The sequence below is a fragment of the Nansenia antarctica genome (genome assembly GCF_963989245.1).
Source record: "Nansenia antarctica genome assembly, chromosome: 4".
Taxonomy (NCBI): Eukaryota; Metazoa; Chordata; class Actinopteri; order Argentiniformes; family Microstomatidae; genus Nansenia; species Nansenia antarctica.
The window spans coordinates 23,550,316-23,565,184 of NC_137689.1; the positions used below are offsets into that span (position 1 = coordinate 23,550,316).

General features: G+C 44.3%; 1 protein-coding gene across 1 annotated transcript in view; it reads right to left on the reverse strand.

Moving 5' to 3' along the window:
• Window positions 1–14,869, reverse strand: part of kirrel3a (kirre like nephrin family adhesion molecule 3a) — a gene marked incomplete at both ends in the record, with an annotated part of 50,705 nt that overhangs the window by 10,850 nt on the left and 24,986 nt on the right. The window contains 4 exons of the mRNA XM_080529269.1: window positions 1,688–1,814; window positions 2,656–2,783; window positions 3,197–3,345; window positions 11,458–11,563. Of these exons, the coding sequence (XP_080385395.1) occupies window positions 1,688–1,814; window positions 2,656–2,783; window positions 3,197–3,345; window positions 11,458–11,563 (510 nt within the window). The remainder of the gene's footprint in view (window positions 1–1,687; window positions 1,815–2,655; window positions 2,784–3,196; window positions 3,346–11,457; window positions 11,564–14,869) is intronic.

A 14,869-nucleotide genomic window follows, 5' to 3' on the forward strand; every position in this document is an offset into this window, starting at 1 on the left:
TGGGGCTTCACTGCCGCGCCATAGGCTTCTCCAGTGAAACATTTCACCCAGGGTCCTGCTAGGGAAACCCAGCCATCTGACAAGGGACAGAAGCACAAATGACTACTATAATTAGATGGCTTTATCTCCCTGCCTCAGACTAGGAGCAGAGCCTGAGTCTGTGGAGGAGGAAGGGCGGCGAGGGAGGGTGGGGCGTGGGGGAGTATGGATCTTATGAAGGTGTCACGTGCGTTCCTTTTCTGACTCTGGTTGAGAGCTGGTAGTGAGAGCTGGAATCAGTGCTTTCACTTTCTATGCTTTCATTCGACATTGCCTCTCATTTGCCTGTCAAATTCAATACTGTCTGAGAATACAAGAGATACAAGATATCAATACGAAAACTGAACGCCACAAAAGGCGCCCGATGGGGCAGAGTAAAACAATAAAAGATATGGAGCAGACAGAAATAGAACACATTTTTTCCTTTTTGAAATGGAGGCATTTCGGCTGAAAGTAGCAGTTACAGAGGTAATGACAGAAGATGCCGTTTTTGTAAAGATTGAGATAATACTTTAAGTTACAGGAGTCATTCCTCTCGAAATCCCCCCGCATTTCAGAAGCTGCACATGTCATTGCCTCTGAGTGCCACAAAGAACTCTGACTACTGAAGCTCAAGGAGAGAATAAGTTCCCTTCACAAGAAGACAAAAAAAATCATAAGAACCCAAACATCTTATTGCAGCTATGTATTGCACTTCATGGGCTCAAGGGTGAAAGCTTTCATCAAACTGGACTACTTGCCCCCAGAACTCTTTTTCATTGACTGGTTAAACTCAAAATGAGAGCAGACAATAAGAGAACCCCTATGGCAGGTAGAAAAAAAAAAGTACAATTTAAAGTCAGCCATTTTGTTCAGTGCTGTTGCCACCCCTGCATATTGTGCCATGAATTTTATGATGATATGCCGGCTTAAGAAATTCTGCTGGTACAGAGGAGTTAGTCAATACGCACACTATCGATTGCCTGACCTTGCAGAGTATTCAGGCGTATTAAACAACTGTCGGTGGTGTGTCTTTGTTTACTATTTATTGATTAGTTAAAAAGGTTGCAATAACTTCTCATTTAGCGCTGGCCAGCTGTTGCGGGGCTGAGATAAGGGCTCAATTTTAGTCTGTTTGAAATCGATGTAAAGATAATGCATGTTTCACTTTTAATGGCATTTTCCTTTTCTGTAAACACTAAAGGCTATTTGAAGCAACGTTCAATGATCTTAATTAAATATTCTTGAAAAACATAAACAAATGACAGAATTTGTTTCTTTTTAGACTATTTAAAATATCTTGTGTTTAGAAAATTGGTTGAACTCTGAAGATGAGTCAATTCTGAAAGCAGTAACAATTCTAACAGACATGACCCCATTACCCTAACCTTGCATCGACTGGCACGTTACCATGGAAATACGGCCCAACAGAAAACTGTTTGCCACAAGTTTGTCTTGTGTGTAATCAGGTGCATAAATGTACTCTTCTAAACAGCTACAATGAATTAGGATAACTGATTCTAAAACCAGTCTCTTCTTTGTTTGACTTTCCGTCCTCTATTCCAGCATTGATACAGCCACCACAGTATTTCACTTTCAGTAGAGGTGAAGCCACACACACACACACACACACACACACACACACACACACACACACAAGGTTATTTACCATTCACTGTGAGCGATACTTCTTTCTCACCGGCTCCAACTCGAGGGACTACAGCCCGACACACGTATTTCCCAGCATCCTCCTGCCTCACCGCCTTCAGTGTCAGGATGTTCTCGTTGCTAAGCACCTGTGTGGTGAGGGGAAGGGGGCAACGGTCAAACGGGATCGGACCCCATAAACACAGCTTCTGACCTCAACAATGTAGCCAGGGTTCCTATGTCTGAAATCTTTCAAGCTGCTAGCTGTACTCCACTCAGGCCATAGGTACACTGGCACACTTCTGTGTATGGCACATTATGAAAGAGATTAAAAAACCTTTGAAAACAAATTTCACACAGCAGACTGAAAGCCTGAAACAACCCTGTAAAAAAAAAGGTTTATGGCCCAAGATAAATCAATAACGGTACATTTATTGGAAATGTATTATACTTGACTGAAGTCTTTTCTTCAGAGTGAGATGTATGTTCTGATGACAATACTTTATTAATAGCGAGGTTATGATACACCAGGTGGCATTCAGTCATAATCCCACAGATGGTAGCTCTGCACCATTGGCTCCTCAGCCAAGGACATACACCGAATGTCTGAACCTGCGGCTCCTCTCGTACTGAGCAGGATTACTATTGCAATAACGCGGGTAACGTCGGGTAAAACTAACCCGCCTCACAACGGTCTAAACCCAGCTTATGTTCCCTATTAGTGGGTGAACAAACCAACGCTTAAATACATATATACAGTATATGTATTTATTTATTTATTCGGAGTACATTAAAGTTAAGGGTCCACTACTTGTTTCTTATTCCTCTATCATACAGCACTCTACGTAGAGGAATCATTTCAGAAAGCCCTGCGGTGTTATAAATAGATTTATACGGCTCATAACAGCGTACTGCTTGTAAGAACTAGTGTGCTTCTCTCTCTGCTAAGCAATAGGTGAGATATGATGCTAATAATATCTAACTTCATACCACTCCAGAGCCACGTTTCATCCACACAATGGTGAGGGAGGGGTTTCCGGTCCAGGCACAGTTGAAGATTGCATCTGACCCCTGGTCCACCTGGAGGGACTGGGGCTCTGCCGCCATTCTGGGTCCAACTGGAACAACATGGAGGAGTAGAAGTGTTCTTTACAAGGTCATTCGTTGTCAGCTGTTCTTTTTTCATTGTGCACTGCACAGAGAGGGGTTCTTTCCCCCCCAGAATGCTTAAGGTCAACTCTTCTAGACACTCAAAGACGCTTCACAAACTGAAAAGATCGAGTAGTAATAAAAAAGAAACAAAATAAAAAAGAAAGTATAATCAAGGAAGCAAACACTATAACTCCGTGTGGTAATGTATGTACAGTAGCTAATCTCAGTTGAAAAATACATTATTTGCAGCAACATTTTAAAAATGTGTCTGATTCTTTTGTCATTGCCAATACGGAGGTGATTTACACGTTCCTAGGTGTGATTATAGATGATCTTCTATCTGTACAGTGTAGGTACATGTCTCCATGGGAGGACTCACAGTAGACATCCACATTCCTGCTGATGTTGGTGCTGCCTAGGGTGTTGGTGACCTCACAGGAAACTGGCTCAGTGAAGAACGAGTGGTCCACGATGACCTCATAGGTGTCACCTGACACCTCCCTGATGACATGGCCCCCTTTGGCCCACCTGAATGTCGATCACATTAGAGAAAGAACATCATATGAGTTACAGAATCCCCTGTGCCAACAACCCATTAGACATACATTCATACATTGTAAGCCGCAGAAAAGACGTTTCATTCAAGAGCAATTGACTCTGCTGGTCTGTGTCTAGCGCTCTGCCTAGCATGAAAGGGTGGCTTCTGCCAGGGCTTCAGTGCCTCGGCTACAGCTTCCGCCGTAGACTGAAGACCCATCTCTTCAGGCTACATCTTGACTGTCCCTCCTTAAGACCTCTTCATCCCCACTACCCCCCCTATACAGTTGCTCTACTGTAAAAAAAAATAAATAAATACAAAAGTAATTCTTCCCTCTTCTAGCATTGTGACTGTCAATGGCCCCTGGTCCTAGCATAGATTTGTTTTTCTTATAATGACACATGATAGATGATTCACTTACAAATGTATTTGTTACAAATCGCTTTAGATAAGGGTGTCTGCTATATGTCAGAAATGTAAATGTAAATGCATTATTTCTTTCCTCAGTTACACATAATCATGTTCTGTCATCAACAAAGGGAGTCTACTCATCGTAGGGAGGTGGAGAAAAAGGTCTGAATGTTAGGTTCTCTTACTGTGTCACCCTTTGTCATTCGCCTGCTTTAATGTACAAGTCATTACTCTGAGGCATAAATAAATTGCCTGAGCAAAGGACCTTGACTAGTACGAGCATTATCTCACTGCAGTGGCTGTAATAGGTAGATCAAGCACTGAAAAAACAAACTATTGTTTGTATTGACAGACCTGTGGGGATTGGTGGGGATGGATAGAGGAGAATATACAGGGCCAGGCTTGAATAAATCTGATAAATGATGCTAAGCTATTTATCAGAGCAAAACATACACATACAGTAGGGTATGATTCATATGATTGTGTAATTGCTCTCAAGGGTAAAACTGCTGCCATGAATATCCACATAGAGAGATATGATTCGTGAAATGTTTAAAACACAACAAGACACTGAAGTAGAGTACCATTCTTTCCATGGTTTGAACATCTTTTGAGTAGGAGCTAAGAAAAGCTAAGGAAATAGAATGTATGGCTCAAAATACACCTACTTTGACCTAAATGAACGTTTTCTGGCTTGAATTATTGTGCAATAATCTTGTGAAGCACCAGACTATTGTACAGTATCACCCCAAAAAAACATTAAAATGTCTAATATGCACTTTGAAATTTGAAACTTGCATATCCCTTGATCCCTTTGCCGTGATTGAATATATCCAATACTAACAACATCTACGTAAACATTCCCTTTTCCAACCATCTTTCAATTCATTGTGCAATGTTTTTTTTCCACAAGACGAAGATGGATTGCTGTATGCAGAAGGGAGGCCACACAAGGCAGACCTCCGATGCCCCTGCCTTGACAACGTCGCATTTCGGCAAAGATATTTCAGCTCGCAGACACACTGAAAAGTGACAGCACTGAGGTGGGATCAAGTAAATGAAATCTCATGTGAATCCCAAACTATTTCACAGTCTTACAATGGCACTCGAAAAAACACGGGGATCCAAAGAGGCAAGGACGGATGCAAAAGGGATGATGCTGTCAATGTAGCCCTCCTCAATTCAAATGAGCTTTTGTCTGCTCTCTCAAGCCTCTGAATACCAAAATAGCATAGTGCAACATGTCTGACGCCTATTCCTTTTTGAGACACTTCTGAATTATTCAAAAGCAATCAATGGCATATATACTGTATGAACATTTGCTTTTGAACATGTAACCCCTACATAACAGCAGGCACAAAGGAATCCATAGAGAGTTTGACACTTTTCATGTTGACTGTTATCTTATGCTGTCACATTTAAATGCTGGGTGGAGACACAGAGACAGACGGATGCATAGGCACGCACACATACGTGCACACACAGACACACACACACACACACACGCACACACACACACACACACACACACACACACACACACTGTGGAGGACTGTGGTCCTCTGTGACTCAGTTGGTAGAGCATGGCGCTAACAACTCTTAGGTTGGGGGTTAGATTCCCACTGGGGGCCTTACTGAAAATGTATGTATTTGGTTTAGCTCACTTGGTAAGTCGCTTTGGATAACAGTGGCAGCTAAATGGCATATATATACGTATATATATATATATATATATATATATATATATATATATATATATATATACAGTATATAGTATATACATATATACAGACACCTCCCAAGGGACCCTGTAGCTCAAAACAAACAATCAAATGAGTTCATGTCCATACACACACACACGTAAAGACACAATGGTTTGTGCTTGCATGTTCACAGCAAACGGCTGACAAGCCAAGCTAAACCCGCACTACAAGAGTCCTTCTCATCAGACACCTCAGAAGTGACAAATGAGGAAACCGGAGATGACAAATTTGCTCAAAACAAAAAGCCCCAACAACAACGACAGAGACAGCCAACACCAGAGCCCCCTGTGGGGATAAGAAGCGTACTTTATTTCTGAGCTAAACCAAATCACACGCCTCTCTCCCTCTCCCTGCCCCACTTTCTTTCTCTTCTCTCTCTCTCTCTCTCTCTCTCTCTCTCTCTCTCTCTCTCTCTCTCTCTCTCTCTCTCTCTCTCCTTCTCTCCTTCTCTCTCCTTCTATCTCCCTCTTCGCCTTTCCCTCTCAGCTTTCTCAGAAACAAACAGTTGCTAATGGAGTTAGCTGCCAGACCCCATTCTCTCCACCCCAGCCTGCCAGCCTGCCAGTGGTAGAAGTCACAGGGCCGTTTAAATGAATTGTTGCATGGCAGCCACCTGTCCCCATCTGACTGCTAGCAGCAGACTCTAGCTCAAAAGTCCTCCCCACTCACCACCACAACAGGGTCTGTATCTCTCCACAACACAAGAGGAGCCTCTTGCTTCCCATGGTGTCTTCTACATAAAAGTGCATCTCAATCCCGTTACCCATTGGACCTCCCCATTTCCAATTCAGTTGGAATGAAAGACCTCTGTGAAATAGCCGGGAAGATTAGATATCAATCTGCAATCATTTGGTCCAGTGTCTCCAGAGAGGGAGGAGAGGAGAGGAGAGGAGAGGTCTGGAGCCTATGTGATAAGAGGTAGCCATTCCTACAGCATCCAGAGCATCCAGGCTCTCACACTGATGGCATCCTGCACTTACGCTGTGGAGGAACCATCCTCATTTCAGGACGGGAATGGGCAGCTCTCAGGTGATCAATAGCGTGCATCGGCTGACAGGGCATTAAGAAGGCAGTGAGTAACGAGCCTGTCCATGTGCAGCTTTAAAGGGAGGAGTGGAGGAGAGAGAGATAGAGAGAGGTTTGAAATCGAGTGGGGAGCCCATGTTGTTGTTTTTTATTTTTTATTTCTGATCTCTCTCCATCCTCTCCAGGGGCCTCATTTATAAAGCTTGCGTATGCAAAAATGTGTGCATACGCAACTTTGACGAAATTTTTCAAACAACTTGGCGTGAAAATGTGTGCTCCTCCACGCACACTGGGACCCATGTGTACGCACAGAAACTGGAGAAATGAGCAACTGAGACTCAGAAGGATGAAACTGGAGAAATGCTTTGAAATGGATACCATTGTGTAAAATGAATTGAAATATTGCCTCATACGTATTATATATGAAGGAGTGCACACACAAAATATACTCCTTAACTGTACAAACATTCGCCCTTGTCCTGTACGCATCACACTGTACATATATCGTTGCTGTACATATCATATTCATATTCATGCAAATATATTGACTTTTACATTCATATTCATTGCACGTAGCGTGAGACTGGACAAGTCGGGCACCGTCCGCGTTGACTTCACAGTAATGAATGTCTTCATAACGGTAACGTTCCCGATAAGTCCAATGATTGCAATGTCCATACATACATGGCATTTGCACAATGCACACAATGCACAATCTGATTAGATGATGAACTGCCTTTCGTTGTCTTAGTACTTGTACTCTGTCAATGACAATACGGTTGAATCTAATCTAATCTAAAAGAAAAAACATGATTTAGGATAATAAATACAAACGGAGATATCTGTTTTTGCAAAACAACCCCTTAAATGTGTTGTAAAGTTTAATTGGGAACCATATTTAATTGGATCTGTAATTATTAAACAATATTTGGATTTTATGAAATGTATTATCATAAACAATAAGGTGAACAGTAGGACAAAAAGACGTTTAAACTGATTCTGTTTTCGATGCAGTCTGCTATACAAGTGAGTTCCATATTGTTGTGATGTGTTCATTGCGCAGAACTGTTGCGCAGAAAGTTTCACTGACCATTTATAGGCAACTATAGGGGCGTTAAAAGGGGGGAACAAGACGCTCGTTCACGTGCACAAAAAGAGTTGATTTATAGAAATAGTGATTTTTAATTGGAAACAGGCGTGGGACTTGCGCACCGTTTTACAAATCCGAATAGTGTGTGTTGTGTGTGTTGTGTGTTGTGTGCGTAAAGGTTGTCTACGTACGCAAGCTTTTTACACTTTTATGCTTATGCCTCTGTGGCCAATCCCACGCTCCTTGCCCATTCTACCCATAATTCCTCAGGATGATGAAGATCCCCCTCCACGGACAGCTCAGTTCACCTGGGGACCACAAAGTGCTTGTTTACACAAGGATGTTGACTAAGATTCCCTCAAATATCGACCGCTTTAAAGGTATACTCAGCGGCAGGAGGTTTGTATGATACACTTGGATGAGTTCAAAGATGTTTCAGAATCAGCCGAGCGAGGCCTTGCACTCACTAGAGATTCTATCAGCACACAGCAACATGACTTCAATTATTTACCTGTACTGTATACATGACCTTCCACCAAGGACTTGGGATGGGATTGGTATAAATGATGAGGTGTAATCTATTGACTTAGCTGGTTCCAAATGGCACACTGTGTTACAAGCATGACAACAAGCAGGTGAAACAACCACATTGTCACTAAATAGCTGAACAACAACAAAAACACAAATACACACGCACGCACGCACACGCTCACACACACACACACACACACACACACACACAGACACACACACACACACACACACACACACACACACACACACACACACACAGACACAGACACAGACACACACACATACACACGCATAAACACACACATACACACACACACACACACACGCACACACATACACATACGCATAAACATACACACGCACACACACACACACACACACACACACACACACACACAAAGCTATTCACAATCATGACTAATGAGGCAAAGCTTTCATGTCAAACTCTATTATTACCAGCAAAGCATTGTTGTTTAGGCAGCAAATGTGTCCAGCCGGGCCAATTTCCCTCAAAGGGGATGTGCCGGGTTTTGTTTCGTATACACACTTTTGTTTCATTGAATGTCCAAACGGTGCTAATGCAAAAGCATGTGTATGCCTTTGATATCACCACAGGCACGTACCCCCTCCTCGTGTTTGTTCGCCCACAAAAAGAGAGGAAGTCTGTCTAATCACATGTAAACACCAGGGTGACATTCACAAGAGGGGAGCCAAACAGAATAATAAATATGCTATATTTTCATTACTCTCAATTATAGGGGAGATCTTCTCGCAAACCAGGCCAAAGTAGTTTGGTGAGGTGGGTGCCAGCTGCTGCACCACAGTTGCCATAACAGCGCACTACTACTTGTGGTTCCTGCCAGCTAACAACGAACCTTCCAAGAGCAGTGAAAATACCTTGAAAATACTCAGACTATCATGTCTACTATACTAACATTGTATGAATGTTGAGCAACATAGTATGGCATGGGGGTTGGTGCCAGACGGGCTATTTTGAGTATTTCAGAAAGTGCTGATCTACTGGGATTTTTCCGCACAACCATCTCTAGGGGTAACAGAGAATGGTCAGAAAGTGAGAAAATATCCAGTGAGCGGTAGTTCTCTGGGCGAAAATGATATAATGTCAATATGGACCAAAATCTCTGAGGAATGTTTCCAGCAACATACCAACATACCAACCAGGTACTAGCAAGGTGTACCTAATGAAGTGGCCGGGGAGTGTATAACCTAGGGAGAAATATCCTGGGGAGCAGAACACTGCAAGCTCGGTCGCTGCATAATCATTCAATTTCTAGACGGAGGCTGTAACCCTCCTGAGAGAGACTCGTTACCGTGGGTTATCTCTCTCTCTCTCTCTCTCTCTCTCTCTCTCTCTCTCTCTCTCTCTCTCTCTCTCTCTCTCTCTCTCTCTCTCTCTGCACTCAACATCTGTTCTGGCACCCGATCTCTCAAGTCCGCCCCGAACCTCCGTGTGCTCCTGGTACCCCCTGACCCACTGACTGGAGAGTGTGTACAAACCACAGGGACGTGTATGTGTTGTGGCACACTCTGCGGGTTTGCCCTCTCCGCCATGCTAATGCACTCAAGAAGCGGTGGCCCGCCCCCCTGCCTCGGCACCGGCAGATGGCGGAGATGGGTCTCCACAGTCTCAGGGCCTCACGCCCATCTATAATCCATGAGATGCCAGCTGCCGGCAGGGAGTTACAGGCTAAGGTGAACGCCAGGTACGTTTGACATACTTTTTACAACAGCCTAACCACCTGCCCCACCCTACAACAGCCTACCCAGCTGCCCCACCCTACAACAGACTACCTAGCTGCCCACCCTACAACAGCCTACCCAGCTGCCCCACCCTACAACAGCCTACCCAGCTGCCCCACCCTACAACAGACTACCCAGCTGCCCACCCTACAACAGCCTACCCAGCTGCCCCACCCTACAACAGCCTACCCAGCTGCCCCACCCTACAACAGCCTACCCAGCTGCCCCACCCTTCAACAGCCTACCCACCTGCCCCATCCTACAACAGCCTAACCACCTGCCCCACCCTACAACAGCCTACCCAGCCGCCCCACCCTACAACAGCCTACCCAGCTGCCCCACCCTACAACAGCCTACCCAGCTGCCCCAGCCTACAACAGCCTAACCACCTGCCCCACCCTACAACAGCCTAACCACCTGCCCCACCCTACAACAGCCTAACCACCTGCCCCACCCTACGACAGCCTACCCAGCTGCCCCACCCTACAACAGCCTACCCAGCTGCCCCACCCTACAACAGCCTACCCAGCTGCCCCACCCTACAACAGCCTACCCAGCTGCCCCACCCTACAACAGCCTACCCAGCTGCCCCACCCTACAACAGCCTACCCAGCTGTCCCACCCTACAACAGCCTACCCAGCTGCCCCACCCTACAACAGCCTACCCAGCTGCCCCAGCCTACAACAGCCTAACCACCTGCCCCACCCTACAACAGCCTAACCACCTGCCCCACCCTACAACAGCCTAACCACCTGCCCCACCCTACAACAGCCTAACCACCTGCCCCACCCTACAACAGCCTAACCACCTGCCCCACCCTACAACAGCCTAACCACCTGCCCCATCCTACAACAGCCTACCCACCTGCCCCACCCTACAACAGCCTACCCAGCTGCCCCACCCTACAACAGCCTACCCAGCTGCCCACCCTACAACAGCCTACCCAGCTGCCCCACCCTACAACAGCCTACCCACCTGCCCCACCCTACAACAGCCTACCCAGCTGCCCCACCCTACAACAGCCTACCCAGCTGCCCCAGCCTACGACAAAGAGAAACATATGTGGAAGTTTCCTGTCTTCACACTGCACGCAGAGCAGAGAGACTGGCACAGGGAGACAATGGAATACCTATGGATATGAAATTGAATTTTAAAAAGAAGTGTGTGTGTGCACGCATGTGTGTGTGTATGTTTGTGTGTGTCGGTGTGGGTGTGTGTGTGTGCACGTGTGTGTGTGTGTGTGTGTCTGTGTGTGTGGTGCCCAGGGACTCTGTGGACATAACACAGGTCATTAATTATTCCACCCAAAAACAGCATTATTCCCGACCTGCTCTTATTCACTATGCAATTACTTTGGCCTCGTGGCTCTCTTGTGCATTGATCCTTACAGCTCGTTGGGATGTCTCTCTCTCTCTCCCCCTTCCTCCCTCCCTCCCTCTCTCGCTCTCTCGCTCCCTTCCTCCCTCCCTCCCACCCTCTCCCTCCCTTCCTCCCTCCCTCTCCCTCCCTATCTCACCTGAAGTGGATGACGGGTGGGTTGGCCTTGGCGGAGCAGTGGAACCTCACCAGGTTTCCCTCCAGGATGGGCTGTGGCTCCACCGACAGGTTCACCAGGGGAAGGTCTACATGGGGACAAAGACAAAGGTCAAAGGTCAAAGGGGACAAAGGTCGATGGGTAGAAATAATTTAAAACACAATTACAGAACTCCTTTTGAGCACTTTTGTTTTTATAAGAAAACCAAAAAGATGCTCTTAATGTTGAGTAGGCAAAGTTTGACCACAGTTTGTGTCGATTTATTTACAAAAACATTCACAAATGCACTGTGAAAAAAAGCAGTCTTAAAACATAATGTGGCACATACTGTTGCACCCTTGCACTTTTGGTGGTAAGTTCCACTCCCAGAGTCTAAACAAATCTGGTGCCGCTCATGCTGATGTAGTTAATTGGAATACACACCAAAGCTGCTTGTTAAAACAATGTTGAACTAACTCTGAAATTCATGGGTAGAAGATAGCCAAGACAGCCCATGTTTACTGGTGAAATAAATAAATTATGGGTAAATAATTACTGTATGAGTCCTTATACCGAATAAGTCTCTTGTTCAGTCAACGTCCTTTAGTTAGCTAGCTAATGGTGCTAATTGACTAGATTTATTAATGATTAATATGTACATATTTTATTCAGAAACCCCCCAATTACCCTGATTTCATATGATTTGGGAATGTGAGGCTGGCACATAATCATTGGGGGGTTAGGGTTAGGGTTATATGTGCATTATCGGAGGAATAGTATTTCTGTAAAAGGCCAATATTGGCTGATGCTGTGCTCCGATATACTGTATCCGTCAGGCTCTACATAACACACCTGCATGCCTGGGAGAGAAGTGGCAGCCAATACAGGATGCAACAGTGTGCTCTAAGCTCTATTTGATTAAACCCACAGTGCAGTATGTCCAGAGTGTACTAAAAACACATTTCTTGCCTGCTGGGCAAAGTGTCAAAATGAGGGACTGTGAGGGAGTCAACTCGGCTCGGTGCAGGCTCTACAGTCAGTAGATAAGATGTGTGGGCGAGAGTAGCCTCTAGTCTTAATGATTGAGAGAATAGATGGATGTGGCGGGTGTGATTGTAATCCTGCATCCGATGAGGATAGTTTCGCACTGTGATGTTTTAAACCTGTTAATTAAAGATACAGTCAGTCAAATTTTCATTTGAGATAAAAGAACAAAGCAAAGCAAAGAACAAACTTAGCTAAAAGGGCTTGCTAATTACTCCCTCTGTAATATTTTTTCCATTAAGATTAATTGGAACTGTGGTTCGGCTTGCTAATTGTTACATAAGAATTCAAATAACTTTTTAAAAAATCACAGTGATTAAGGAGAGCTCTGGTTGAAAGTAACAAACGTAGATTAAGACAACAACATAAACAGTGTTTGAACAAAAGCTTCTTCAGTTGGAGTGATGTTTCAAGCAGGGTCTTTGTCACACGTAATACTGTTCCAATAATAAACAGTGGGACACTGCTTGAATACGAAAGGCTATATCCCAATTACCCCAGGCCAGCCCTGCCGCACCAGAGAGATGGATGGAGGACGCCAGGCATTATCAAACGCTTTCGCGCTAGAAGTATCTAAGTAGTTTAGATGGGTGCAGCGATGGCCCCGTTCTGTGCCACTTCCAAAACCCTATGTGTGGTTTTCCTTAAAAGCAATAAGATCCATGATACAGTTAATACACCTCCCCTCCACTTTGCTTGTCGGCTTTATTGTCTGTGTCTTATCAGGAGAGGTTTATTAAAGTATATCTTTGAGTGAAAAAAGAAATTACCTCTTGACCCTTGGCTGGAAAGATTATGAAAATCAATTTGTGTAGCTTAGTGTATTTCTCATCCTGCGAAATCTTGGCGATGTATTATTGATAAGAACTTTAATAAACTTTAATTTCTCATTTCTAAGAGTGATGGATTAGAGAAATATTCACTGCTCCCTGGAAGGCCTGGTGTTAAGCTTTGCGCTAATCTCCCTGGTTCAGCTCAGGGGAAATGAATAGGCATAATAACCTCTCAAATAGAAAGCAACCGCTAAAAATAAAACATCTTCACGTTAACTATGAACCCAAATGTTGAAGAGAAATTCGTATGATGATAAATCAAGAGATGATTCACCTCACAACACGGTTATGAAGAACTGCGACAAGTCTGATCGTCTGATGGATAAAACTGCCATATATTGTACATATTGTATATATATATATACAGTATTTAATTCTAAGCACAGTTACATTGATGACATTTCTCCTCTTTGAGGAGTGGTCTAGGCCAGTTTCTCTATGGGGACTCAGCTGGCCTGTTGGACCACTGCAGGGGGGTAGGGGCCACAGAAGGGCGGCCCTGGGTGTCCCCTCGGGCTCTCAGCTGGGCTGCATGGTTCACAGCTGCAGCAAACTCCAGTCATATGCCTCTTCTGACCCCACATAAACCCTTACATGAGCTGTAGACAGCAGTAGCAACTGCTACAGCACTGGTCCCATGTTGTATTCTCATGTCGCAGAGTAGCATTGTTCAAATAGATTGTGGGGGTAAATGTTGACAAATAATATAATTTAAGAGGAGTGGAACATGAAAACTCAATTTACAATGTATTATTGCACAAAGTGTGATGATTATTTTAACTGTACCACATTATTTCCGAGGAACAATTCCCATAGGGCAACACTGCAATGTTTCTGTAAGATAACCAACACACACTATTATCACACACACCCCTCTTCAGATCTACTGTGTCTACTTCTTTGCTGCCTGAGCGGTCATAAACACTCATACTGTTTGTACAGACGGGTGGGAGTTGTAAGCACAACATTGACTCATTAGCCGAGAGCTGACAGTTGGGCGAAGGAACAGGCTGATAAGTCAGGAGACCTAGTCCTAGAGTATACTTTAATGGTTGGAACATGTCTCACTTGCATTCTTGAATGCCCTTCCTCCCCTTGTTGTTGGCTGTAGACAGGGGCGCCGCTAGGGGGTGGTAAGTTAGGACGATTCTAAGGGCCCAGCACTGACAGGGGCCCATGAGAATCTTAAAAAAATAAAATATATATATATATAAAATTATATTTATAAATAATATTATTATTATTATTATCATAAGGACGTTAATGTAGCCGAATTCAAATTATAATTCTATGTATTAAAAAAAGTCACAAAAGAAACAAACTGGAGTTTTGTTTCTCTATGTTTAACAAAATTAAGCCTTATGATTTACTCCTCTCTTTATTCACTGCATGGTTCAGTCCACCGCACGCGAGCTGCTAGACGAGAGGAACGTTACCGCAAATATTCTGACAAGGTTTCCATGACCAACACGTCCTGCTGTAGTATGTGTGTGGGACAGATGGAGGACAGCCAGATTGGAAATGCATCAAATGTACGT